The sequence below is a fragment of the Brassica rapa genome, chromosome A09 (genome assembly GCF_000309985.2).
Source record: "Brassica rapa cultivar Chiifu-401-42 chromosome A09, CAAS_Brap_v3.01, whole genome shotgun sequence".
NCBI lineage: Eukaryota > Viridiplantae > Streptophyta > Magnoliopsida > Brassicales > Brassicaceae > Brassica > Brassica rapa.
Genome location: NC_024803.2, coordinates 5,383,766 through 5,410,686, shown reverse-complemented (window position 1 = coordinate 5,410,686; position 26,921 = coordinate 5,383,766). Strand labels below are relative to the sequence as shown.

At 35.7% G+C, this 26,921-nt stretch overlaps 5 protein-coding genes across 7 annotated transcripts; 2 read left to right on the top strand and 3 right to left on the bottom strand.

The window, feature by feature from the left end:
- Positions 1-338: 338 nt before the first annotated feature.
- Positions 339-3,307, top strand: LOC103837701 (protein DA1-related 3). Of its 2 annotated transcripts, XM_033278228.1 has the most exons (10): positions 339-732; positions 764-840; positions 943-1,325; positions 1,442-1,562; positions 1,640-1,717; positions 1,853-1,969; positions 2,050-2,262; positions 2,341-2,403; positions 2,498-2,672; positions 2,760-3,307. In XM_033278228.1, exons 2-10 carry the CDS (start codon positions 787-789, stop codon positions 3,104-3,106), a joined length of 1,551 nt encoding a protein of 516 aa, XP_033134119.1. In that variant the 5' UTR covers positions 339-732; positions 764-786; the 3' UTR covers positions 3,107-3,307. The 2 variants fall into 2 exon arrangements, with proteins under 2 accessions (XP_033134119.1, XP_033134120.1); XM_033278229.1 differs by having other exon boundaries at positions 404-841; positions 989-1,325.
- LOC103837702 (calcium uniporter protein 3, mitochondrial) lies at positions 3,255-6,853 on the bottom strand. The gene is made up of 2 exons (XM_009114073.3): positions 4,025-6,853; positions 3,255-3,924 (listed from the first exon to the last, which is right to left on the bottom strand). Exons 1-2 carry the CDS (start codon positions 4,541-4,543, stop codon positions 3,487-3,489), a joined length of 957 nt encoding a protein of 318 aa, XP_009112321.1. The 5' UTR covers positions 4,544-6,853; the 3' UTR covers positions 3,255-3,486.
- Positions 6,854-9,095: 2,242 nt separating this feature from the next.
- On the bottom strand, positions 9,096-11,019 carry LOC103837703 (UPF0496 protein At5g66675). 2 transcript variants are annotated; one of them, XM_009114075.3, is made up of 3 exons: positions 10,815-11,019; positions 9,405-10,705; positions 9,096-9,303 (listed from the first exon to the last, which is right to left on the bottom strand). In XM_009114075.3, exons 2-3 carry the CDS (start codon positions 10,622-10,624, stop codon positions 9,282-9,284), a joined length of 1,242 nt encoding a protein of 413 aa, XP_009112323.1. In that variant the 5' UTR covers positions 10,625-10,705; positions 10,815-11,019; the 3' UTR covers positions 9,096-9,281. The 2 variants fall into 2 exon arrangements, with proteins under 2 accessions (XP_009112323.1, XP_009112322.1); XM_009114074.3 differs by having other exon boundaries at positions 9,405-10,988.
- Positions 11,020-11,452: 433 nt separating this feature from the next.
- On the bottom strand, positions 11,453-14,296 carry LOC103837704 (dolichyl-diphosphooligosaccharide--protein glycosyltransferase 48 kDa subunit). Its single transcript, XM_009114076.3, has 13 exons — positions 14,023-14,296; positions 13,802-13,938; positions 13,602-13,721; positions 13,443-13,496; positions 13,190-13,303; positions 12,955-13,010; positions 12,830-12,871; positions 12,608-12,683; positions 12,410-12,481; positions 12,171-12,296; positions 11,956-12,060; positions 11,794-11,877; positions 11,453-11,699 (listed from the first exon to the last, which is right to left on the bottom strand). Exons 1-13 carry the CDS (start codon positions 14,294-14,296, stop codon positions 11,652-11,654), a joined length of 1,308 nt encoding a protein of 435 aa, XP_009112324.1. The 3' UTR covers positions 11,453-11,651.
- A 722-nt stretch (positions 14,297-15,018) lies between these two features.
- Positions 15,019-25,039, top strand: LOC103837705 (UDP-glycosyltransferase 72E2-like). The gene has a single exon (XM_009114077.3). The coding sequence runs from the start codon at positions 23,378-23,380 to the stop codon at positions 24,812-24,814; it is 1,437 nt and encodes a 478-aa protein (XP_009112325.3). The 5' UTR covers positions 15,019-23,377; the 3' UTR covers positions 24,815-25,039.
- Positions 25,040-26,921: the final 1,882 nt, after the last annotated feature.

The following is a 26,921-nucleotide window of genomic DNA, read 5'->3' as shown; positions in this document are numbered from 1 at the left end:
GTTGTGTGTATTCTATGTTTTGTTTGTGTTGTGTTCGTAATTTGTCTTTGAGTTTTTGTTTCTTGAGATTTCTGTTATCAACCAGTTTATATATTAAACTTTGTATTTCATCTTTGAATAAATATTATCAGATGAAAAAAAAAGAAATACAAAGACATACAAGTCAGCACATTTTGGACACAATGTTGGCATATAACCATCACACATTCTATGTTACAAACAAAAAAAACATCATACATCCTTAACATATATACACAATTCTTTGATGAGTTAGCATGACAAAAAAAAAAGCAAGAGGAAATGTGAAGATATAAGTGTTTAAACTAAAAAAATACATAAAACCCTCAAATTCAAGTTTGGAAATCGACTTTTATATGCATTCTCTGCAAGTTTTCCTTTAATTAACATTTTATAAGACAGTAGTAGTTATTTATCTTTCCCTTTGTATTAAAAAAAAAACTTATGAAAGATAAAAGAGGCTTGTTACAAAAAAAAAAAAAAAAAAAAAAAAGATAAAAGAGGCTAGACCACTGGTGTTTATAGTCTTCCTCTTCTGCTTCCCCTAATATCTGTCTGTCTCTCACCATTGCTCCCCCCTCTCGCGATAAATTCAAAACATGAATGCAAAAAAGTCTCTCTCAAATATTTCTAGAAATTTCTGAAAACTCCCATGGAAACTGCGACGAAGTTTCCAATTAAATGAAAGCAACGAGTTCTAGGGGGGGTTTGTTCGTGTTTTTCTTTTGTGTTCCCTCTAGACGGTGGTGAAGAAGGGAGTTACAGAGTATGGGGTGGTTCTCCTGCTTCAGTTCATCTACTAAACAAGACGATCCATCTGAGGTTATCTTTTTCTTTTTTTTAAGATTTTTTTGCGTATATTAATAAATTTTGACATGAAAAGCGTGGTTCTTCTTTTGCTTTTGGTGATCTGAAACCCTGCAGGATCATTATAAAACGGTCATCAAAATATCAAGGCATGAAAAAGAAGATGGCATCGTACGTCAGAAAAGAGAAAAAGCTGAACAGGTTCAGACTGAGAGAGCAAAAGAAATGAGCTTGAAGCAGTTTGAGAAAGAGGTGGCAGAGAGAAGATTACAAGAGTCAAAGGAGGAAGGAAAAAGAAAGCAAGTGGATGATGATGATGATGATCAAGTGGATACTGAACAGATTGAGATGAATAAGGTAATGGAAGAAAGCTTGAAGCTGTTTCAGAAAGAGGAGGAAAAGAGAAGACTAGAAAAGTCAAAGGAGGAAGGCAAAAGAAAGCAAGTGGAGGAGGAGGGACAATTTAAGCATTCCAAAGACAAAGAAGTTGCTCCTCCTAGGTAATGCTTATGGGATGTGAAATTGAGTATCTAAACTAAGGGGGTTTTCTTTTTGTTTCTTTGCAATTTCTATCTCTCAAAATCTTGAAATATATGTTTTTACTTTTTACTTGTAGCATATGCAATGGTTGCAAATCTGAGATCAAAGATGGACTATCTGTCAAAGCCTTTGGTGATCTTTGGCATCCTCATTGTCTATGTTGCCTTCATTGTCACAAATCAATTGCTCTGGACAAGGTTTCAAGATCACAATAATACCAGTTAGAGATATATTATAGTGATCGCTGCTTTAATATTAGTTACTCCTTCCTTAGATTGCAAAAAGAGGAAAATTTCACAAATCTTGCTATAAGGAGCACCGTCATCCTACCTGCTGTGTCTGCCAAAAGAAGGTATATAAATTTCTCACTAGCTCTGTTGTCTTATGTAATGAAAGTACAGTTTGTACTTAAGTGAAAAATAATTGGTCTCTTTATGACTTTTATGGATATAACATGTTAACTGTACAGATCTTGTTGTTCTTTCAGATTCCTCCAACAGAAGAAGGTATAAAGTACAACGAGCATCCGTTCTGGAAGGAGAAATACTGTCCTTGTCATGATAGGGATGGAACTGCCAAGTGTTGCAGCTGTGAAAGATTAGAGGTACTAATTAATTAATTGAGTTGTGTTACAAGGGAATAGTCTTGGTCACTTTTGGCACTTTCTTTTAATGTTGTTTGTAGCCTAGGGGAACAAACTTTGTGATGCTTGGTGATGATCGGTGGCTATGCCTACAATGTATTGGATCTTCGGTCATGGATACTTATGAATGCATTGATTTACATGTGGAAATCCGTGAGTTCTTCGACGGCTCGTTCTTGCCAGTTGATAAAGAGTTTCCTCTTCTTCTTGTTGAGAAACAAGCTCTGAATAAAGCTGAAAAGGAAGAGAAGATTGTGAGTAGACAACACCATCCCTTTTTTTAAACTTCTTCCATCACACTCTTATTTCATATGTTTCACCAAAAAAAACAGGACTATCAACATGCAGTGGTAACAAGAGGTATTTGCCTGTCCGAAGAGCAGAGTGTCACAAGTGTAAGACATTTCAAGTCGTTTCATAACTTTATATTCCAAAAAAAAAATATATATATGGATTTTTTGAGATACACTCTGCTTCTACAAATAACAGGTCAAAGAAAGGCCAAAGAGGGGACCAAACAACACGCTAATCAACATGGTTACAGAGACTCAAATGGTGAGTGGCTGCGAGGTCACTGCAATTCTCATCATATACGGACTTCCTAGGTTACTCACAGGATATATCTTGGCTCACGAGATGATGCATGCTTATCTTAGACTCAACGGTAATTAACTAATGATTCATCATCACCAAGAAACATGGAGAGACCTCTCAGATAAAAAGTACATTTTGCGGTTTTGATATTTCACAGGTTATAAGAATCTTAAGTTAGAGCTTGAAGAAGGATTATGTCAAGTGTTAGGCCTCAGGTGGTTGGAGTCCCATACATTTTCCTCTGATGATGCCACTGCAGCTTCTTCTTCTTCCAATGCCCCTCCTGCAGCTGCAAGCACGTTAAAGAAAGGTGACGACTGGTCTGATTTCGAGAAGAAGCTCGCCGAGTTTTGCATTCATCAGATCAAAGAAGATGATTCACCGGTCTACGGTCTAGGATTTAAACAGGTCCACGAGATTTGGGTCTCAAATCACTACATCCTTAAGGATACTCTAAAAGACATCGTCAACGCTTCCAAGAATGCACCAGTTTCAAAGTTTTGAGTCAGCCGATATGTTATACGTATACCAATAATACACAGAAACACGTATACATACATGCATGTATACAGACGCACAGCACAAGAGTACTTGCTTTTTACTTTTGTAATCCTCTTTATTTCTACTTTTCACAGTTTTTCTTCTTTGTTTACCGTAATAATCTGAAACTTTGAACGGTCTTGCGTGTTATACAAATGTTTTTTTCGTTACACTGAATTCTTGATTGACGCAATTCTATAGATTAATTATGGAATTAAGTAGGGAAAGTTTTTATTAGGTAAAAGATCCTTATAAAGTATATTTTTAATCTCAATAAAACCTTTAGGCGTCAATACATTTCGTTTAGTATCCGCATATATAAGAAGAAAACAAAAAGAAATAAATCAAGAACGAGCAGCTGAATCAGTCAACTCTGGACGATGTATCTTCTGTAGCTTGGTAAACCGGTCAATATCGAAATCAAGCGATTTAATCAACTGTTTCTGCTTCTTCTCGAACCGGCTTTTCAAAAACCCTCCGAAGGTAGGTTCCTTTGAGGTTCGTAGGAAGAAGGCATAACCAGCCATGAAATAACCCGTACTTACGTAATAGCATATGGGCTCCATCACGTCCCACGACAGTTCCCAAAACGTCAACCTAAAACACCCAATCGTTGGGGCTATAACAAGCCCTAATCCTGCATATAACTCTCTCCTCGCCATATTTTCGGCTCTTTTGTCGATATCTGATTTTATAACCTCAAGTTGCTCAAACTCTTGTCTTGTCGCAGCGTCACGAGTGGGTTCTTGTGTCGGAATCAGACCAGCCACAGCGTTTGTTAGCTGTAAATTGTAATCATACATATTAAGAAAAAAACATTAGATTTTAATTTGAAGTTAACGTTGTAAATTTGTTAAATGCATGCATGCAAAAATAACTTACCTCTTCCGGCTTAAGGCACACAAAATTTCCCAAAACGATGACGTCTCCGCCTTCCTCAAGCATATTCGCGACCCGGTTACCTTGTTCAGGATCCGAATTGTTTTCTCCGCATACCCGAACAAACTCCGAATAGGGAACCCAGTTTTGCCCTATCTCTCTCAGCCTCGTTTTCACCATCTCCATTTCCGCTGCCCTCATTAGCTTCTTCACGTCTTCCATCGTAACCGCCTGAGAAATTCCCGGAGACGTATTCTCCGGCGTCGGTGGCGGTAACATCTCGTCGAGGCGAATCCTATTGTTCGACAAACTCAGCTCCCTGAGTTTCTCCATCAGAGTACCTCCTTTAGGAGATATCTCCGGCCAGAAAAGTGCCCTCTTGTGGATAAATCTCCGGCGGATTCCAGAATCTCCGGCGACCGGAGTAATGCCGGGTTTGGTCGGAGGACGCATTCGGGTAACCCGGGAATAGGTTTTGGAGATGTTGAAGAAATTACGAGCTAGAGTTTTCTTCGACGCCATCGTTCGATCTCCAAAGGAAAATGAAAAGCGTTTGATTTTAGGGAGAGACAGAACATAGAACAGGCTTCGTATTTTGGTCCGATATTAAAAACTGAAGACTTGAGCTTCCTTTTATAGTATTGGCATAGGACGCAAGCAAACGAGAAGCTCCAAATAAAGAGCATATCTTATCACGATATATTTGTACACGACAGTTACACATAGGCGTTGCTTATCTATTTCTCATCTTATTATAAACTATTTAAAACGTTAGTTATGATACAGCTAATTCTTTACTGTATTTATATGATTAACGACGCTAATATAAACATGTGGATAGTTGACACAACATAAACGAAGAGATAGAACCACCAACTGTATTTATTATTGCAATCATGCATTTTGTTTACTCGTTATACACTCAATAAACAGACCTGTCTTAGAAAAAGAAAACTATATAAACCATTGACCAAAGAAGAAATTCATTCTCATTTTAAAAACATGTACAAGACTACTGATAAGATATGGTTATATTGCATATCAACTCAAAAATTATTTGTATGAAAAAATAATCCACACTTTTGGCGAGTCTAATTTAATTGAAAAGTGAGAACGATAAATTGATTTGAGATTAAATCTTAGACTCTGATTGGTGACACTTATTAGAGATGAATTACAAAAAAAGTTATAGTCTGATGTAATCCGCAATAAAAATTATGTGATAAAAACTGTAAATTTATTTAGTAAGTTTGCTATGAAAATTTGAGTTATTATATTCTCAAAACAGTTGATTGGTAACATTTTTGATGTATAAATTGTGGTACATATTATTTACAAGAAAATATAATGGATATTGATAATAATAACATTTATTATAAATTTAGAGTAGAAAAATATATAAATTGTGGTACATATTATTTAATAAATTAGAGTAGAAAAAATATATTAATAATTGATTGGTACTTTTTAGTGAATAATTTTTAGTATGAATATATAATAATTATTTAAAAACATTTATTACATATTTAATATAAAATAGAAAACATAAAAAATAGTTAAAATTAACTAAAGATATTTAAGTCTATGTCTTTTAAATAATAAAAGGCTCATATATATATATACATAAATAATTCTATGTAGCTAAACGTAAACAAGGAAGTGTAGTATTTTAATTGTTAGTTTTTTTAAATGGTAAAGTGGGCTAATTAATAGAAAAAGAAAAACTTATAACTAAAACCTAATACATGGTATTTTTCTTGATGTTGAGTTAGCAATTGAGTTATCAATTTTATCAAAGGGATAATTCAAAATTGTAACTCAAGTATAACACATTATAACTCAAACATTAACTCAAAAACTTAAAACTAAATCATGATTGGTAATATTTTTAAGTTATGCTTCTAAATCAAACTTAATCAATGGTACCACATGTCACCAATCAAACCCTTAATGTCAATGGAATAGCATCATCGGTCAGCTAATGTTGATGATCATCACGCAGTAAGCTAAGCTTCTATACAGATAGTGATACATTATATTAGAGATAATGACTACACATAATTGTTGTTATCGTCTTAGTTCATTTTCCTTATCTACTATTAGGTTATCTATTTGTATATACACACTTCTTCTATGTCAATACAAGATACGCCATCCTAAATATCCAGGATATCTCTTGCCGATACTAATGATAAGATATGCATTTTTGGAGAAATACGAGAAGTCTTCAGATACCAATCATCTTCGTCCACTCTGCTTTCTATCTTTGTTTATTGTATTTGTCTCATACTAAATCATCTAATTAAAACCCTTTTGATTATATGAAATCTTCAATATACTAGAACGAATTTTTTTCAAAAAAAAACGTATATTATATTCTGGAATGCAGTGTCCATATATAACACGTAGCTATAAATGCAAGCAGCATCTCTGTATTTATTTGAAATTTAAAAAAATATTCCAGTCCTTTGGATTATGAAGACACGAGACACCGAATCCTAACGTACTAATGTATTGTTGCAGTTATCACTTAATGATATATGATGCATGTTTAAGAGTAACAATGTTATATGAAATTAAACAATTACAACCGGAACTATGCTCAACAGTAAATTATGATAATAACTGGATAAAAATGTTAAAAAGAGAGACTTGGTCGACGTAAGGAAACATGTGGGTAATCCCTGAAACGGTTACTCCAACAAGTTTGAAATAGTCGGAATCTGACGTTTATCAACAACAAAGTCTGGAAGACGGCCAAACGAGCAAAAACAGTTCTAGCACCGACGAGGCTCTCCCAAGAGTAACAATGTATTGTTGCAGTTTCACCAAGGCCCTGTTCGTTTGCTCACCCAGGTGATCCATCTGGGTGAAGATGCAAATTGATGTTCGTTTTGTGCATTATAATGCTACATCCAGATGGATCACCCAGCTGAATTTTTCAAAACTCATCTCAAATTCTCACCCAAATGAAGGTGAGTCTTGATGGTGCATCTGGATGCAGATGCATCTAGTTCAGTCCAAAATGATAAATGACAAAAATGACCTTTTAAAATCAAAATATTATTTTCAAATCGTAAATTCTATTTTTTGCATATACATTTTTCCGCTATAACCAAAAAATGCATTTTCTCGCAAAAACTGAAAAACACACTTTCCTGCCAAAACCGCAAGATACGGTTTTCCGCAAAAAAACATAAAACACACATTTTCATAAAAACACATGTTTCGGCTAAACCAGTAAAACCGCACTTTTCGACCAAAACCGAAAAAACGCATTTTCCCGCCAAAACCAAAAAACGCATATTCCCGCCAAAACTCCAAAAAGCATTTTTCGGCCAAAACCGCAAAAAGCATTTTCCACCCAAAACAAGAAAAAAACGCATTTTCTCACCAAAACCGAAAAACACAATTTCCCGCCAAAAACCGGAAAACCGAATTTTTCCACCAAAACCGAAAAACGAAAATTTTTCCGCCAAAACCGGTAAACGAAATTTTCCCCGGCAAAACCGGAAAAACGCATTTTCCCGCTAAAACCGGAAAAACGCATTTTCCCGCTAAAACCGGAAAAACGCATTTTACCGCCAAAACCGGAAAACGAAATTTTCCCGCCAAAACCGGAAAAATGTATTTTCCCGCCAAAACCGGAAAACGTATTTTCCCGCTAAAACCGGAAAAACGTATTTTCCCGCCAAAACCGGAAAAACGCATTTTCCCGCCAAAACCGAAAAATGAATTTTCCCGCCAAAACCGGAAAAACTCATTTTCCCGCGAAAACCGGAAAAGAGCATTTTTCCCGCCAAAACCGGAAAACTGAATTTTCCCGCCAAAACCGGAAAAATGTATTTTCCCGCCAAAACCAAAAAAATATACTTTTCCGCCAAAACCGCCAAAATGATTTTCCAAGCCAAAGTCGCAAAAAATAACTTTTCCCTCCAAAATCGTGAAAAAATACTTTTCCCGCCAAAACTTCAAAACACACTTTTTCCATCCAAACCGCAAAAACGTATTTTCCGCCAAACCCATAAAACGTATTTTCCGTCAAAACCATAAAAATGCATTTTTCGCGAAAAACACATATTTCCTCAAAAACCGCAAATATATTTTAAGCCAAAACCGTTAAAATGCTATTTTTCTGCCGAAACATTAAAAATTATATTTTAGTCATTTTATTAACAAGTTCACCTGGATGCAGATGGAAGTTAAAAAATGAAAATCAAACGAACATAGTTGCATTCAGATGATTCATCTGGATGCATGGACGAAACGAAGAAACGAACAACACCAAGATGGAGCATCTGGGTAGGACATCTAGATGGACCATCTGGATGCATCTTCCAGATGTACAACTTTCTCGATTCACTCCGTACACCCATCTACGTTCTTCTTGATTTCTTGCGTAGTAAGTCTCTTTGCCATCTCTTTCGTCTTCTTCTTCGCCCTCCTCATCAAACTCAATAGTCTCCATAATTAACGAGATCCCAATTCTCACTTTATCAACTTCTGACATATTTATTCTCCATCGCTATGTTATTAACTTTCGTTCTAATCTTCGCCGATAAAAACCAATTCTCGCCGTCTCTTCACAGCCTTTTCGTACTGCTTCCTCGTCTCTCGCTACACCATCTTTAGGCAACCTCAATTTTGATCACGCAATCAACTACTTTTTTAGATTTGCCATTGCTTAAAACTGATATTATCTTGAAAATCAGATTAACACAAATCCACTTTGGGGGCAGCAGAAAAGATTCTAACATTCAATTGTGTATTGCATTCAATGTGAGAAGAAATATTTTATGAACGTATTATTAGTTTAGTAAAGTTTCTAATTAAAGCCAAGAAGAATGTCTCCTCATTCCTTTATTAAATTTTGCGCGTACATAACATTTAACTTGTTGCATTCGAAAGCACACAAACTGCATAAAAATCTAAGTCTAACATAACAGTCCAAACGCACACAAAATAACTTGTTTATTATCAGATGTTGCTCAGCTTCGAAAGCAGGTTAAGTTTCTAATTTGTCTCCCTTCCGCAAGTATATATACATTCCTTCCATAACTCTAGGTATTAGTAGTAATCATCAAAATATCTGACTTTGAATATTATTTCCAATTGTGTGTGTTTACATTAATTATGCTGTGAAGCCACCTGCTTAACAAATACAAAATGTATACAAGAGCTACATACAACATATTACAAGTGACAAACCACAGAACCTCTTCCCAAAACCACCGGTTTATTTATACAGTCTCTATCTCTCTCACAATGTAATAGCTTCAATCCTGAGCAAAAGAAACGCCAATAATAAGTGAGCCAAAAAAAAAGATCTAAACTTCACACACACACACACTTATAAAGAAAAGTATGAGGGAGAGAGACTTACAAGTTCCCTTGCTCTGACTCTGAACTAGTTGGGAAACTCAGAATATGTCTCAAAACAATAGTTCTCGCCAACGTGATATCTTTGCTACACTTAGCCGCGTTCTCACCCACTTCCTCTATCCTCTCCGTGAACACATCAAACCTCTTGCTGATCTCCTGCATCGAAAGCCTCACAGCCACCTCTTCTTCTCCCTCCTCGATCGCAAAATCAACTCTCTGCATCATCGCTTCCATCTCGATCTTCAACTTATCCACATGCACTCTGATGTTCTCCATGTCCTTCATCGTTATATGAGCACCTACCTTCATCGACAGAACAACATCCTTCTCCCTTCTCACAGCGGTTTCGTACTTCTTCCAAAGATGACTACACCATTTCCCTACGGAGCCTAATGGAACCGCCAACGCAGCTGCGACCGCGGTCACGACCGGCGGCGCGGCTATAGCGGCTGCGACCACGGAGAAGATCAAAACGGATACGAACGCGGTCACGAAGACCACGTTCGATATCTTCTTCCAGTGTTTAATGTTCTTAAGCTTTTTGTCGAGCTTCCTCTTCTGCTTGTGGAGTGTCTCAAGAAGCATCACCTGCTGCTCGTAGACGGACTCAAAGAGCATGAAGAAGTCTCCATCAAAGGGATCGCCTGAAGCTTTGAACTTGTTGAGCTCTTGGAGAGTTTTGGCGTAGTTGTGAGCACCAGGCTCGGGTGAAGAAGACTCCATCTCGAACTGCTTAACCGCGAACTGAATGATCATTTGGCCTATCCTGGCTCGTTTGACGCAGTGGTCGACGGCATTGCAGAAGTCTAGGGTCTTGATGCTGCTGTCGAAGTAAGCGTTGACGAGAGACGTCAAGTCTTTGTTGTCCCACACGTCTTCTCGGCTTTCGATGATGAATCTGACGACTTCTTGGTTCATTTCGAGGAGGCAGCCGGAGACTTCTATGAGGGCTTCGAAGGAGAGGGAGCGAGATTCAGCTCCCGAGGCGAGGGAGTTGATGACTCTGTTGGTGCGGCTGTGAAGGGAGGAGTCGAAGGATTGTAAATCTGGGTCTTCTTTGCAGGCTGAGTTGTAGGAAGTGAGATCGGATGAGTATATGGAAGCCATGTCTGTTCGGATCTGTCGAAGAGGGGGTTGTGGTTGTGGTGTGGTGGTTCTGTTTTTGCTGCTGGAGTTTGATTTGTCTTCTTCCATGGTTTTGGAGAATAGTCCAAGGAACATGGAGGAAAGACTCGAAGGGTTTTGACTTTTAGATGGAAGCAGAGGATCGAGAACCAAAGCTTCCCAAAAGAATGCTGGAAACTAACAATCGTGCAGTTGATCAGAGAACTTTAGGAATCAGAGAGCGAGAGGGCGAAGACAAGAGTAGTATACTGGGATCGAATATTGAAGAGAAAAGAGAGGAAAGTACCTAACAGTTGTTGTGGATCCGGGAAGAGATAAGATTTTTTAGCACAACTCTCTCGGAGTTAGAGTTAGGGAGAGAGAGTGGTGAAGGAGAGCGATGGAAAGAAGAGAGAAGAGAAACAACTGAGTTGCTTCTTCTGTCTCTCTTTTCTTTGACTTTTGTCTTCTTCTCTTTTGATTTTCAGCTATTGGTCGCTAGTTTGACTGATTCCACACTGTATTATATATATTTATATTACAAGTCCAACACTTTATTTTATTTTAATCATGCATCCCTCTCTAATAAACCTACTAGTCTAAGATTAACACCCCCATATCTTTGACCAAAACAAAACACCCGATATTTTTACGTATTTGTATACGTCCCTTCTGGTTTTTCTTATTCATTCAAGTACTACATTTACAATTGTAGCTACTACTTTTGAATTGATAAAAAAAAAAAACTACTACTTTTGACTTCTTATAAAAAGTATGGTTGGTTTTACTGATATTTTGGCATTACTTACATAGAATGAAATTCACATATATACCCGATACCCGGGAGGATATTATTACTTCCCTAAACTTTTCTCAGCAACCAGACACGTTCCATTATGGTTTTTAAACGGTGACTACTGACTAGTGACCCGCCTTGGACTGTCGGACACACAATACTTGTCTATTTTGACAAAGAAGCTAACGTCCACGAAAAATATATGGGGAATAAGAAAAAGGTTGCAAGTGTTTTAAAGCTTGTTGGCAAAAAAACTAATGGTATCAAGATTCAAATGTATTTTCTCTCGTCTAAATATGAAGGTCTAGTTTACTTTATGTGACTGGAGAACCCATTCAAGAGAGTTTTCTACTTATGGTAGAGGTAGACGAAGCTGAAGACAAAGAAACCAGCCATCTGCATTGATGAACCAAAAGATTATGTGTTAGCTCCTTTATCAGTTGTGTGTGTGTGGAAAAAAAAAGAGAGAAGGAGGTATGGGGTGGCTTACAGTGGTAAAGCAGGCTCCATAATAAGGATACGCAGTTGGAATAAATCTCTCATACTCATTGTGTCTGTAAGGCCTCACAGGAATCTGCATATGTCCCCATTTTTAACAGTCAAGTCTTTTGTCTAGAAAGTTACTAAAACTCTAAGAAGATAGTTTACTCACCTGCTTTGAAAGAGATAGTGTAGTGTAGCCTAGCTTTCCGTATTCAACCTTAAACTGGAATACACCATAGACATCAGGAACCTTGAAAGATGTATGAAACATACCCTGCAAAGTAGGCACCACCAAGCAGGCTGAGTTCTAACTTCTAAAGACGAACGAAGCTTATATCCTAAAAAATAGACAATATATGTTTTGGAGCTAAGAAATTAAGTCACCTTCTTGTCTGTTGACAAGGTTTTCAACACATATGGGCTCATCATGTAAAACTGAACCTGCACATCATCAGCTACATACGGTTCCCAGCTCTTCCCTGACCACTCTAGTATCTCCACCGAAAATTCCTGCCATAAAAATGCCACATTAAAATCTTGCCGCAGATTTCCACTATATTACCAGGCGTATATCATTCAAAGACAGAAAGCTTTGGGTAAGTCAGAAGATGTAGAAACCATACCAGGTCATCCTTTATCCTATATATTGCTGGCTCATCTGTTTCTCCAACCCTGTGGTGTACCAGACTACCAGCCTGGACACAAAAGATAGGTGAGGAACGCACCCTTGCAGGTTTAAGCAGTGCTAATCAAACAAATAATCTCTAGCCACAGAGGTTTGGAGGAGAGAGTAAAACAAGTGAAAAAGTATCTGCATATACCTTCAGGTGGCCTCTTTCATGGAAGACCCATTTGCTTAGTTCAGTCGCAAACTGTTCGTTGCCAGATTTTTCATATCTGGGGAAGTTTTACATACGACCAGTTAATTTTATTTCAAAACGAAATGCGACATCTCTCATTGACAAAACAAAACTCCTCAATCTTTGTAGCTAAGATCGTGAACCAAACGTTTCACGTGAAGAAATATGCGTGTGTCTACTTACTTGTTCGGACTCCCAGCTTTCTGGACACCAGATCTGAACAACCTGCCGCATGCAAACAGATCCTCTGAATTAGAAACATCCATATGCATGAATAGCTGGGGATATACCATTAAAATTCTACTCACCTATCGCTAAACAACTGCAAAGAGCCAGAGATCACAACCCTAGCATTGTTCCTCGCCTGCAGTTTCAAAATAAACATCAAAATCTGTAAGCTAAATGCACAGAATGAAAACAACTTTCACAAATGTAGAGCTGAGTACAGCAAAGAACATGATAGTTCAGACTTCACAAGAACATCGAATAACCCAAAAAGGTGCACATACAGTATCTGGTCACAGGAGAGAGAGAGAGACAAACCTGCATGACCGACACTAACGAAATTGCAGACCCAGTGAGCTGGGGAGGACTCGACAACTTCGAGCTCGGGTTAGCAGAATAAGCAGATGGAGAAGCTGAAAGAACTTTCAAAACCTAGCAATAGAGTATGAAGCATGAACTGGAAAAAGTCAATACTCACATCAAAGCATAGTACTTTACATAAAGACACATTAAATACTATACTTAACGACATCAACTCAATGCAAAGAAAGACGCATGTTCATCGACTCACCAGATTGTTGGTAGGGTTCAATGAATGCGCAACACCTCTGAAGAGCACGGGAGCCTATAATCCACAAACCAAACACATAATTAAGATTTTCATATTATCCACACAAGACAACTATGAGTATTATTCACATACATAACTCCTAGAAAGGAGGGAAGTTACCTCAATCTTGGTTTTTCCTAAAATGGCATCTGACTTAACTAAATCATCGGCAGCAATCAAGGTGTGGTCGCCGTCAGAGACGGAGAAGCTGGAATGATCAATAACCATAGCCGAAGAATCCTAATAAGACAAAAACAGCTAACAAATCAAAAAATCATATATCGCATCTTGTTCCAATAAAGAAGATATGGAAGACGAACCTCATCGAAATCAACACCACATTCTAAAGCAATCCCCCGAATCAGATCAGAAGCAGAAGTATCCGCCGATAAGATCAAGTCACGACCCGAATCAACGAAGTCAGCTATGGATTTCGAATCCAATGATCCTCCAAATCCTATACACAAGCAAATGAGAGAACAAAATGTCCAGATCCATTCCCATACATACACAAAACTAGCGATCAGGTTGAAGATCTTACGCTCTGTGGACGGGGCGAAGACGATGAGCCCGTCGTACAAGTACTGGCCGTATCGTTGAAGCGCGAGCTTCGAGTCATCTGCTAATTTGAAATCCAGATCGAATCCACGGGATTTGAGAGTGCTGAAGAAGATGGAGTGAGAGGATTTGAGTGATACATCGTCGAGAAGAACGAGAACACGCCGATCCGTCGGATTGTCGACGGAGAAGGAGAAGCTAAGCAGCGGGAGAAGGAATAAGGAGATCAGCGCGACGGATCTCGAGAGGTTCATCATAGCGCCTCCTAGGGGTTTTCACGGGTATAGAGTGAGTGACCGCTAGAGAGAGAGGAAGAAGCTGAGCCAACGACGATCGTAGCAACTAAGAGCTTGATTGGTTTTCCCGCTACCACCCGCAAACGCAGCTTTTGCGATTGGTAGCGGTTGACAGCGTTTCGAAACAATCATACAAACCGCTACAAATCACTTCAAACCGCTCCGAACCTCTTAAAATCAAAAGCTGGTTCCAGCTAGCGTTTGCGGTTGCGGGCGGTTGCGGGAGGATAATTTTTTTTTCTTTTTTTTAAAAACCATATAAATACAAAAATAAAAATAAAAATAAAATTTTTAAAATAGAATTATAAAAATACTAAAATATATCTATTATATTTTAATTAATATTATAAAATTTTAAAATAAAAATATTTTCTATAATTTAAAAAATTTAAAACTATAACTTTGAAAATATAATTTACATATTTATTATAATATTATGATTTTTGATATTTTTATAATTATATAAAATATAAATATTGTTAATTTATTATTTAACCGCTGCTGTATTTGGTAGTTAACCAGTCATAAGTATCCCGCAAACGCACCAATTTCTAACCGCAGAACCAGTCGTACAAATCTCTTAAAACCGCTAGAAACCTCAACCACCCGCATCCGCAAACGCCCGCAGCCGCAACCGCAACCGCTGCGTTTGAACCAGTCAGACCCTAAAACAAAGGCGTTGACGATCGTGTTTCTAAAACGGTGCCGTTTGCGTATAACTCTTAAACATTAAACTGGGCCAAATCATAATCGTTTAAGAAGTCGTGAAACTAAATGGGCCTATGTGAATTCTAATTGGGTCTGGATGAGCTGTACTTAAGTGGGACGGGCTTTCATTATGGCTAGACTCTTGAATCGGCTATCCTGACATGATGCCCATCAGCACAGTAAAGGTAAAGTCTGTATCAGCTGAATAGACCATGTTTATTGGCGGTCTCTTAGGGCATCCACATTGAGAGTTCAATGGGGGAGTTCACACGGTTTTCGAAAAAAAAGAAAATATTAAAATAAGTAAAAGTGGTGAACCTGTCTCTTGCAAGTTCACTGCAGTGAACCCGGGTCAATACTGTAGCGTGGGTCCCACGGCACGTGGCGGCTCGCGATTGGTCCGATTAATTTTTTTTTTTTTTTTTTAAAAAAACAAAATTCAAACAGAAAAAAATAATAATAAAAAAATACTTTGTGAACCCCTCCCATGGGGTTCACTGATGTACATGGTCTTAGGTTGGATTTTTTAACGTAATATAAGATATGATTTCTTAGTTTTTAACTAAAAAAACTAAAAGTCCTCTCTTATATCTCTTACTTTAGAGACGTCTCTTAGTTTTTTTAGTTAAAAGCTAAGAGACCGTATCTTATATTACGCTAAAAGACTTAATCTAAGAGACCTCCAATAAACATGCTCTTAAACCATGATAATCGCAAGGGGTCCTTAAGTTTTTTCTTTCTAAAAAAAATAAACCAATCGCGGGCTGCCACGTATCGGTGAGGCCCGCAAACAGTGCCAAAACCCCCAATTACCGATCCTTATTTGGTGATTTTGGGGAGTGCTTTTAAAATTTTTGTGAGATCCACGCGTCAGTGGAGCCCACATTTTTGTCAAAAATCTCTCTAAGAACATTGGGATGTTCATGCTCTAAGAGACCTTGGCCAATAGTCCCCTTCAAATACTGAAGTACCTCGTGAACAGCCTTGAGATGTGTTGTGGTTCAACTCAGGCTCTTAGCTTTGTGTTCCTATCAAAAAAATAGTTAAAAATCAGTCAGTTCCATTGTTTTTTTAGAAACGGATCTTACGGATCGTATATAAGGACCGATCTTTCTTCGTTTCTTGCACTATTCGCGGGCTCCACTGACACATGGCGGCCCGCGATTGGTTCGCCTTTTAATTATTTTTATTTTTTTATCACACAATATAAGTTAATAAAAAATCAAAAAAAATTACCTATGATTCCGTGCTGGAGCTCCTTGCGTTGAAGATGCTCTTATTATCATGAGCTAAGATCATCGCCAATAATCAAGTATTCTCTATGGTGTTGAAAAATAGAGATTTTTAATAGCATAACAATATTGATTTTTTTTTTTGTCATCTATGAATAGCATTAAACTTGAACTGAAGTACCATGGGAAACTACAACAAAGCCCGAACATGATAAGGGAGACACAGCCCGAGAGAGATATACGTGAGACAAAGCCGACAAAGACATACTTTCCGGAGATATATACTAACCACGAGAATTAAGAAACAACAACAAACTAACCAATGCGAGTTTCATCCACAAAAACTTACTTTCAGCCAACACTGCAAATAGAACCACGGCAAACCACCCTTGAAAGAAAGGAGAGAGCAATCTCCAATCGAAAGTGTTCTCAGTGGTGTTCTTCTTCTCTTTCTTCCTTTTTATTATTTTTATATTACTTTACTTTGAAAACACTAATGAGAGCACTTGTTAGAGTTTACCGTTGATTATGCTCTAAGAATATTATTCTCTTTTGTTTTCTTTTAGAAAACATATTAAAACTTTTCTTTTGTAACACTAAACTTATATTAAAAGGCGCAAGAGCATGAAAATTTACAGCTAAAGCAGAAGATTATAAAGACAATGCTTGACAGTAGAATAAAGCCAGAAAACATTACAAAAAACTAAAGATAGAATCAGCAAAGGGCAAGTCATGCTCAGCAAAATGAAGAAACCCAAAGGAAAACTCTACTTTTATTTCCATGGCGATTGTTCGAAAGAACAATTGATAGTCAAAAGCAATGTTGATACACCTATAAGAAGAATTTTGTATGTTGACTAACAATAAGGCGAGAAGCTCCAGAGAACCGTAGGCAACATTGAGAGTACGAAGTCCTATCTAACTTTATATGACACTGAAACAAGCACAATCAACTTTAAATCCAACAAGCTTACCGAAGAAACTAGGTGAATCTCAAACTCTAGCTTTGTCTCCAAAGAAGCATTTACGATGAAGTTTGATGATAGAGATGATGGTTTAATTGGGTTCAAACCTCAGAACTCAACATTACCGGGTTGAGCCCAATAATTTGTAACCGAAGGAGACCTAAGCATACAGTCATCACACTCATTTAACCAGAATGTGTGTGAGAAAACATCGGATAAGAGGTAAAAAAGCTTCGGGATGGTTGGGTCTCCATGTAATAACTCTGGTTTGAAGGTCACGTAGTGGATTCTGTGAAGAACCATCAGATGCTTGAGATGGCGCACTGTGATGGAGGCGCAGCGGTGATGTAGTTAGTAAATCTGGTGAGTCCACACTCTTGCACAATAGTTCTAGTGGCAAGGAGATCATGAAGACCACAAATCCGGCTTTGTGAATAATCGTCGATGCTTGAGACGGCATAGTGTAATAGAGTCATGACGCGCAAATCTGTTGGGTGGAGGAATAGTTGTGAACCTTCAGACGTGGAGTGTATGCGTTGATTCATTGAGTTAATCTCGCTGATTCGGGCCTCTCTGGAAGTTGTAACGTGACGCCTTGGTGTGATGATGATAAACGGAGCACGTTGGCTAAAGAGGCGAGATAAGAACTAGAAAGAGCAGCTCGGGATGAAACTCGACCAGGGTACACTGGAGCAGTCACCTCTTCCTTCAGCCCGTGAGTCATGATGAGCAAATCTGGAAGATGGAGAGGGCGAGTCGCCAAGGTAGAAGAACCGGTGAGCAGAGGAGAAGGAGACAGATTTCTGGGAGTGTCGAGGAGCTGGGTTGGCGGCGGTGCTTCACGTATTGTGCATGGGAAGTTTGTCTAGGGCGAACTGGTGTTCATATTGTTTCCAGACTAAAAAAAGTTATATAAGTAAAACAATGCAAAATTTCATAGTAATTTTCTGTGATAGGTTTTTAAAAAATAGTGTGTCCGGACCACCTTCTGCTGTCTCTCATCTATCAACTAAGCCTAACTTAAAGTCTTACATTATTATGTTTCACTCGATATAAGCAATACACACTATTTCTTGGCAATAGGTTTAGAACATGATCCAAACTTATTAATTTTTTGAAACTAACATGATCCAAACTTCTATCCACCATTTGTTTTGGTCAAACTTCAATCTACACAATACGCATAATAATTACGGGAAGAGAAGAGAGTAAGCTATCATTGTGGCAAGTGATCAGATTGATTGGACCGCGTAACATTTGTGACATATATTAGATCAATTGGACCGCCTTGTTGCAATTTATTTAACTTGCGTAATGTTTGCTAACGACGGTCTCACCAAAGATTCTAAATACTAAGTTCAATTATTCAACTCACGACAAAAGATGACATGAATATTTTAACAGAGAGACTAAGAGGACCATGTATTATAGAATCCGAAGTCGGACCATTCTAAATGACAGATCATTAATATAACTTGGGTGTTATTTACGTAAGACGGGTATCCGCTTGTCCTCAATGCAAGCCTTGACTTTACCATTTTGCAACTTATGTATATTTTGTTTCGTTAGAGATCACAAGAAATAGTATTATGTAGTTACGGCATAAGAAGAAAGACAATAATTTTGGTTACACAAATCAAACACTGTATATAGTAAGCGGTAAAATTTTAGCCCCCTACCCAATTTTTAATCAGTGATATATTTGATGATCTCATTTCTTAGTAGCTACTTTCTTAACCATCTTCCTTGGAGTCATTCAGTTTCGAGAACATTTGATATTGTTTAAATGTCTTAAATTAGTATTTTGTAAGTTAAATACTATTCGTTTTTGTGATGTCACGGGGAATATATTACGCAGTGACGAAGATATAGTAGGAGAAAAAGAAACAAGAAGTTTGTCATAGAACTATATAATAAGCGGAATATTTCAACAACAGTGGTCCAAATATAAATTACGATTAATTGGTGATTTTCTCTAACCGCAGTGTACTTTGAAATTTGAATGAACATGTTTTGTGGCATCCACAGGTCACCCGCCACCAGATCATCTTGACATTTTTTTGGAGTTATCTTGAATATTTAAAAACGATCGAATGATATATTTTTATGGATGAAAATTAATTTGATTGATTTCTTTTAAGTTAAAAGTCGCTGGTTTCCTTTTTTTTGTTATATACATGTTTGTTTCTCAACGTACAACTTAAACAAATATTGACGATTCTCAGTTGAAATGGCAAGTCAGAAATATAATGAATATAGAATTATATTTAAAAAACCTTTATGGTTTTGAAATTAAATTCAAAACTGAAAATTTTAAATTCAACATAAAATTATATCTAAACAAAAAATCATATAAGTTGGTTAGGTTGCTATGGTCGTCGTACCGTGTTATAAGGTCTAACTAGAATAGAGTATGTGCCATGCATGGTTAAGTTTCATTTTTTTATAGTTAAACACTTATTTTGTTTTATAGATTGTTTAAGTTTGTTTTTTTTTATCTTCTTGAAGGATGTAAGTCGTTATTTGAATCTGAAAGCCGAATATAAATCTTTGTATATGAAATGTCAGTCAAACGCCCATATCAGTTCTAACTGAGTCATCTTAAACTACTAATCTTAATCTTAATTTTCCATTCAGTTTTAAGCAGTTTGAGTTCTTTTATAAATATTATATATAATGAAATTTAAATGTTTTAGATGAACCCGTGTTTGATAGTTCAAAACTAAAATATAACATATGAAATCCAAAATAAGAATCTAATTTAATGGAATAGATATATTTTCATATTTTATATTTTATTTCAAATATAAATGAATATTTTTTTTAAAAAAAATCTAAAATTTTTTTTTAAAATTTTTATTTCCAAAAATGAATTAACTTAAATTTCAATTATCAGTAAAATATAATTAAAATATTTTATATGATTTTAATTTACATTTATAAATCAGAACTGAACTAATTTTAATTTCTAACTATATTTTAATGTGGAAGCCCCATTGGTCCAGTGGTTTGACCAAGAATTCATTAATGCTTCTACATCAAGAGGTCTGGATTTCAATTCCCGGAGAATGCAGAATTATGCGAATTAAAGGAGAATAAAGCTTGCAAGAGATCTGCAGCATGGCGCAAAGAGTGCCGTTAAGCATGGATCTCATATGGAGGCTCAGGTGATACAGTCAAGCGTGAATCCTCATACGATAGGTAGAATTGTCGGTTGCAGAATCGTCTGTAATATTTTTCATAGTTGTAATAGCATAATTAACCAGCATTAAAAAACTATATTTTAATGATAATTAAAATTTAAACTAACTAATTAAGAAAATAAATTGCAAAATGATTTTTTAAAGATTTTGTTAGAATTTTAAAAGGAAAGTTGTTTGTTTGTATTTCAAATAAAAGAGTAAGATATTAAAAGATATTGTAATTAAATTCTGTGTAATTTGATAAATTTTCTAAGGGATGGTCCAAATAAAAAATCACACATAAAAAAATCATAAGACTCTAATTTCATAGATTAGATTAAAATTAAAATAATTAATTACGAAAATAAATTGCAAAAAGATTTTTTAAAGGTTTTGTTAGAAATTTAAAAAGAAACTTGTTTATTTGTATTTCAAATCAAAGATTAAGATATTAAAAGATATTGTAATTAAATTATGTGTAATTGGATAAAAAAAATTTTAAAGGATGGTCCAAATTAAAAATCACACATAAAAAACATAGGCCTCTAATTTAAGATAGTAGAAACAATAATAATGCATGGCTCCTGGAGCTGCTTCCGGCGTATTTAGGTACTTTCACCATGAGTGAACAAATAAAAAAAGGTAATTTCACCATGAAAATCATATACTTCTTCAGTCCTAAAGTTTTATTTTCTTCTCCGTTTTTGATAGAACATATATACATGTTTCTTCTTTCTTGACCAGTAGTATGCTGTATGCATATAAAATATTAATCACTAATGTATCTAAAATAAAATATAGTTTTAGGCATGTGATCTACCAATCCGATCATGTGCTGATTAATTGGTCTTTTTATATAGATTTCTTAAATATCAGTTGTTTTTACCAAACAAAAAAATATATCAGTTGTGCTATGTAGGACAATATTGTGGTGGTAGCTAGATCGTGGGAGGAACCAATGATATAGTATATGATATTTTCTTATTCTGTGCATAAAAATACAATAATATCTCAGTTTTTTTTGGTGCATATCGTCATACATATATATAGTATATTTTAGTGAGTAGTATATTCCAATTGGTTTGTTTTTAAGGTGAATTCGTATTTGAGTTTACTTTTAAATAAATATATTGCTTTAAGTTGTACAAACTCTTGCTGCATTTGTTTATCTTTTTTGTTTAATTCATTCTTGTATGTTCTTATATAAAGTATAAGATTTAATTTCATTGTTTATCCAAAAAAATAAGTATTATATCTTTATAACTATTTTATGTGTATACAATATTATTTAATATGAATTTTGCTTTTTATGATTGAAATTCGATTTGATTTTACATACTGTGTTTACTTTCTGTGATACCGTACGTTTTCATATTTCATGACCCAATTGGTGCTGTTATTGTATTGTCTCCATGATTAAAATCCGGTTAATGGTACGTACGCTTTCTATAGACAAAAAAGAATCGAGTTGCATAGATTCATATGTTCCTGATAAACATACAAGATTTATAAATTAAATTAGGTTATCTGTTTATATTTTAATTCAAATTGTGTCGATGAACGGAATGGTGATAGAATACTAAAGGTAAAAATAAAGACTCCGACTGCTCTTTACTCCAGATCTCAATATGGTCAACTAGACCATCGTGCACTGCACTCTGTTCAATATGTTAAAAACAAAGTTTAATTACACCGACAAAACGATTTTATTATATTTTTTAATTCAATATGTAATCAGTATGCAGCATATTAGTCGAGTTTCGATAAATCATATATAGATAATATACTTTGGTATAGTTAGGTTCCATTTGTATATTCGGTAGAATCTGGCACATCTTAACCAAACCTTTTGCATTAAAAAGTTTATTTGCATTTGAAAGTAAATTTATGAAATAGTACGAATTACTTTACAATTTTATAGATTTTCTCTTATATAAGTATATTAGTCACGTTTTATATTTATTTTTGCTCCTCAATATTTACAACACCAAATGCAACAGTAAACCTTTTTTTTTGTCAACAATGCAACAGTAAAAATATAAAATACTTTTACAAAGAAAAACAGTAAACCAATATAAAAAAACATTAATCGTTATGAAACCTTTCGGTTAAGTTCATTTTCTCCAATAAAGCAAGTTTCATTGTATACGTTTTCCCATGCATGCGTATTTTGTAATGTTTCCGATACAAGAAATACTAAAAAGAAATATCAACTTCTTCAAACATTTTAGATAGTTGATTCTACGCACACAATCCTATTTTAACTAGTGTCTAAACGTTTGCTCAAGCATCTTTACTGCATCTCAGCATATTTAATAGTATAGTTTACTAATCTTCATTCTAATGTATTGGTGAGAGTAAGACCATGTGCACCTAGCGTAATAAAACAAAAATATACACCTCACACTCAGAGCCGGCTCAACATTCTTAGGAGCCCTAGGGCAAAAAAAAAAAATTTACCCTCTAAATTTTATATACATATAACGTTTAAAATATTTAAAATTTAATATGTAATATTTTGTATATATTTGTAATGAAAATAAAAACTATATACATATCAAATAATTTTGGACCCTTTTTATTTTGATTTATTATATTTATAAAAATTTTATATATAAAAATATAGATTTATAAGAAAATTGGGCCCTTAATTATTATACGGGGGGACACGGGCTTGGACCCGGGACGGTCGCACCGCTTGTCCCCCCAACTGAGCCGGCCCTGCTCACACTATAATAATAAGTGGTTAACTAATTCAAACTAATCATAAGTTATTATAGATTAATAATGATTTCTAATTAAGACTGGGCACACAAATTTTCAATGTTATAATTTACAACTTCACAAGCAGTGATAAAATTGGCTATAAATGAACCACAACCCCAGTGCAATGAAAACCCATCTTCAACAACAAAACAAAGACATACAAACCAAACAATTAAAAAAGAAGTATCAATGCAAATCACAAAACCACACGCCGCCTTGCTTTCAAGTCCCGGAATGGGCCACATCATCCCGGTGATTGAGCTCGCTAAACGTCTCTCAACTAACCACGGCTTCCGTGTCACCGTCTTCGTCCTGGAAACCGATGGAACCTCAGCTCAGTCCAAGTTCTTAAACTCCACAGGCCTGGACGTTGTCAATCTTCCTTCGCCGGACATTTCTGAATTAGTGCACCCTGCAGACCACGTGGTGACCAAGATAGGAGTCATTATGCGTGAAACCGTTCCAGCCCTCCGGTCCAAGATCGCTGCTATGACACAAAAGCCAACGGCTCTGATCGTCGACTTGTTCGGCACAGATGCTTTACGTCTCGCATCGGAGTTCAAAATGTTGACGTATGCGTTCATCACTTCCAACGCACGTTTTCTTGGGGTTACTATATATTATCCAACTTTGGAAAAATATGTCAAAGAGGAGCACACGGTGCAAAGAAAACCGCTTGAGATACCGGGCTGTGAACCGGTTCGATTCGAAGATACGCTAGATGCATACCTGGTTCCGGACGAACCGTTGTACCGCGATTTTGTGCGTCACTGTCTAGCTTACCCAAAAACAGATGGCATTTTGGTTAACACGTGGGATGAGATGGAGCCTAAATCATTAAAATCCCTTCAAGACCCGAAACTTTTGGGTCGGTTCGCTCGTGTACCCGTTTACCCGATCGGTCCGTTGTGCAGACCGGTAGAATCATCTAAAACCGTTCATCCGGTTTTGGATTGGTTGAACCAACAACCAGATGAGTCGGTTCTCTATATTTCCTTCGGGAGTGGCGGTTCTCTAACAGCTAAACTGTTAACCGAACTGGCATGGGGACTCGAGCAAAGCCAGCAACGGTTTGTTTGGGTGGTTCGACCACCGATTGACGGCTCTTCTTGCAGCGCGTATTTATCGGCCAACGGCGGCGGAACAAAAGACAGCACGCCGGAATATCTACCGGAAGGGTTCGTGACACGTACCAGCGATAGAGGTCTGGTGGTCCCATCATGGGCCCCGCAAGCTGAAGTTTTGGCCCACAGGGCCGTTGGCGGGTTTTTGACTCATTGCGGTTGGAACTCGACGCTAGAAGGCGTGGTTAACGGCGTGCCGATGATCGCGTGGCCGCTTTTTGCTGAGCAGAATATGAACGCGGCGTTGCTCAGCGACGAACTAGGAATCGCGGTCCGAGCGGAGGAGGCAAATACTAGGTCAGAGATTGAGGCGATTGTGAGGAAGGTTATGGCGGAAGAGGAAGGTGAGGAGATGAGAAGGAAAGTGAAGAAGCTGAGAGACAATGCGGAGATGTCTTTGAGCAGCGAGGGTGGTGGTTCGGCGCACGAGTCGCTTTGCAGGGTCACGGAGGAGTGTCAACGGTTTTTGGGACGTGACAGGGACTTGGCACGTGGTGCGTAGGGTTTTTTAAACTCTTTTGTGTTTGAAACTCTGTCATTTTCCAAAGTTTTTATTCCCATTGGATGGGTGTTTTCTAAACTTTTATTCCATTGTAATATAATAATAATCCGTGTTTGTCATTATACTAGAGTTTTAGACTTTTGTAATCGTATTTCTCAACTAATGTTCCATTGTAATATTGAATAATTCGTGTTGTTTGCAGTAAAATAACATTGTATTATAAAATATGTAGCATATTTTTACCAAAAAAGTATGTAGTATATTTTTATTTTTAAATATATAATTTGATTGAATGAAGTTTACAAAAAAATATATATATAATTTGATATGTCATGATTTGCCAGTGTCTTTTGAACTAATATTTAAGTTTTTTTTTTTCTGTTGTCACGTACAAACTTTTTTTCTGTATCCACAAGTTTATACATTTTACTGGGATGACACTTTGGATTTAATGGATGCAAAGTGTGAAACGTATAAGCTATGATTTGAGCCTTGCCAATCATGGTCCCAGATAGTGTAGACTTCAAAATAGATTGTTCAAAGTTGATCAAAATTCAAGATGTTGCACAAAATTTCAGCTGAGTCTTTAATCATTTAATGTAGTTTGCTTTATTATTTTAGAAACACAGCTATTTACACCCTTCCAAAAGATTCGTACTGTGTCCACAGATGATAGGGTAATTGTTTTAGCCGTCCGGAAATAATCAAGCTGATAGGGTAATAACGACGTTAAGATCCCTTTTTCATAATCTATTACTTAACTCGATAACGATCTTCTAATCAGATCTATTCGCTTATGTCACATCTAGTTGACCTTCTAGATGCAATAAGCATTTTGTTAAGGAAAAAGGTGGTTGTCTCATTATCATTCACTAACTAGTTCCTTTTTATTAGAGCAAAATACCAGAAAACCCAAAATTTATATCTTCTAGATGTGACATTTCCCAACTCCATCATTTTTCTGTTACTTTGGAACCATATTTTAGGGACCAAATCAACTAAAGAGAATAATTAACTTATCATGATGACAGATTCCAACGTTTGATAAATAAATAAAAATAACTTCGGGAAACTCTACCAGTTTTTTCAAAAATATTATTTATATTTATTTTGATAAAATTAATTACTAAATAATACTACAATAGATATAAAACATTATATCTCCTATATATTAATTGATGATCATTTAAAAAGTTACAACCTTAAGTTTGTACTAACTTAAAACATATTATGCTTATGTGTCACTTAATTAGGATATCAATTTAGTTTACGTGTTAGCTTAATAATCAATTAAAAAAATGTTGGTCTAAATCCAATAATTAGCGTGTATTATTTCCTTAAATAAAAGCTGCAGAATTACCTAACATAATTAACGTATATATGATAATTAATGACTATGAATAATAAAGATTTGATACAATTTTTGCATCCTTCTTCATTTTTGTTTAATTTTATATTATTAAAAAAATTAAAAATCACATTAACCATATAATAAAAAATAGATTTTTTCTTATATGTTATATTTTGAGTTTTTTAAATGACTTTAAATTAAAAAAATAAAGAAACCTTATATGATATATTTTAAAAAATTTAAAACGACTTTAAATTACAAAAATGAGGAAACCTTATATGTTATACTTTTCTTATATGTTAGATTTTTTTCTTATATGTTATATTTTGAATTTTTAAAACGATTTTAAATTACAAAAAAATATAAGTTTTCCTTAAGCATACGACTAAAAGCATTAAAATGACATGTATCAATTCGATGGTTGATCTGAAACCTTTCAAAACCGTATGGAAGATAAATGTCAAAATAATTCAACTGTAGAAAAAGTACTGTTCATTTTTTCAAGAATATTTTCTGTGGAAAAAATAAGTTTTTTTATGTCATAATTTGTTTAATGTCCAATCATATCATTCCATGATATATTAATTATAGTTTAGTTCTACAATTTTTAATAAAAATTGATTCGGTCTATTGGAAAGAAATTATATAATAACAACAAAAAACATTGTATATGTATAAATAAAATGATCAAATATATATAAAAAATTATCGATAATATATAAAAATAAACTTATTTTGCGCATGGACGCAAGTCTT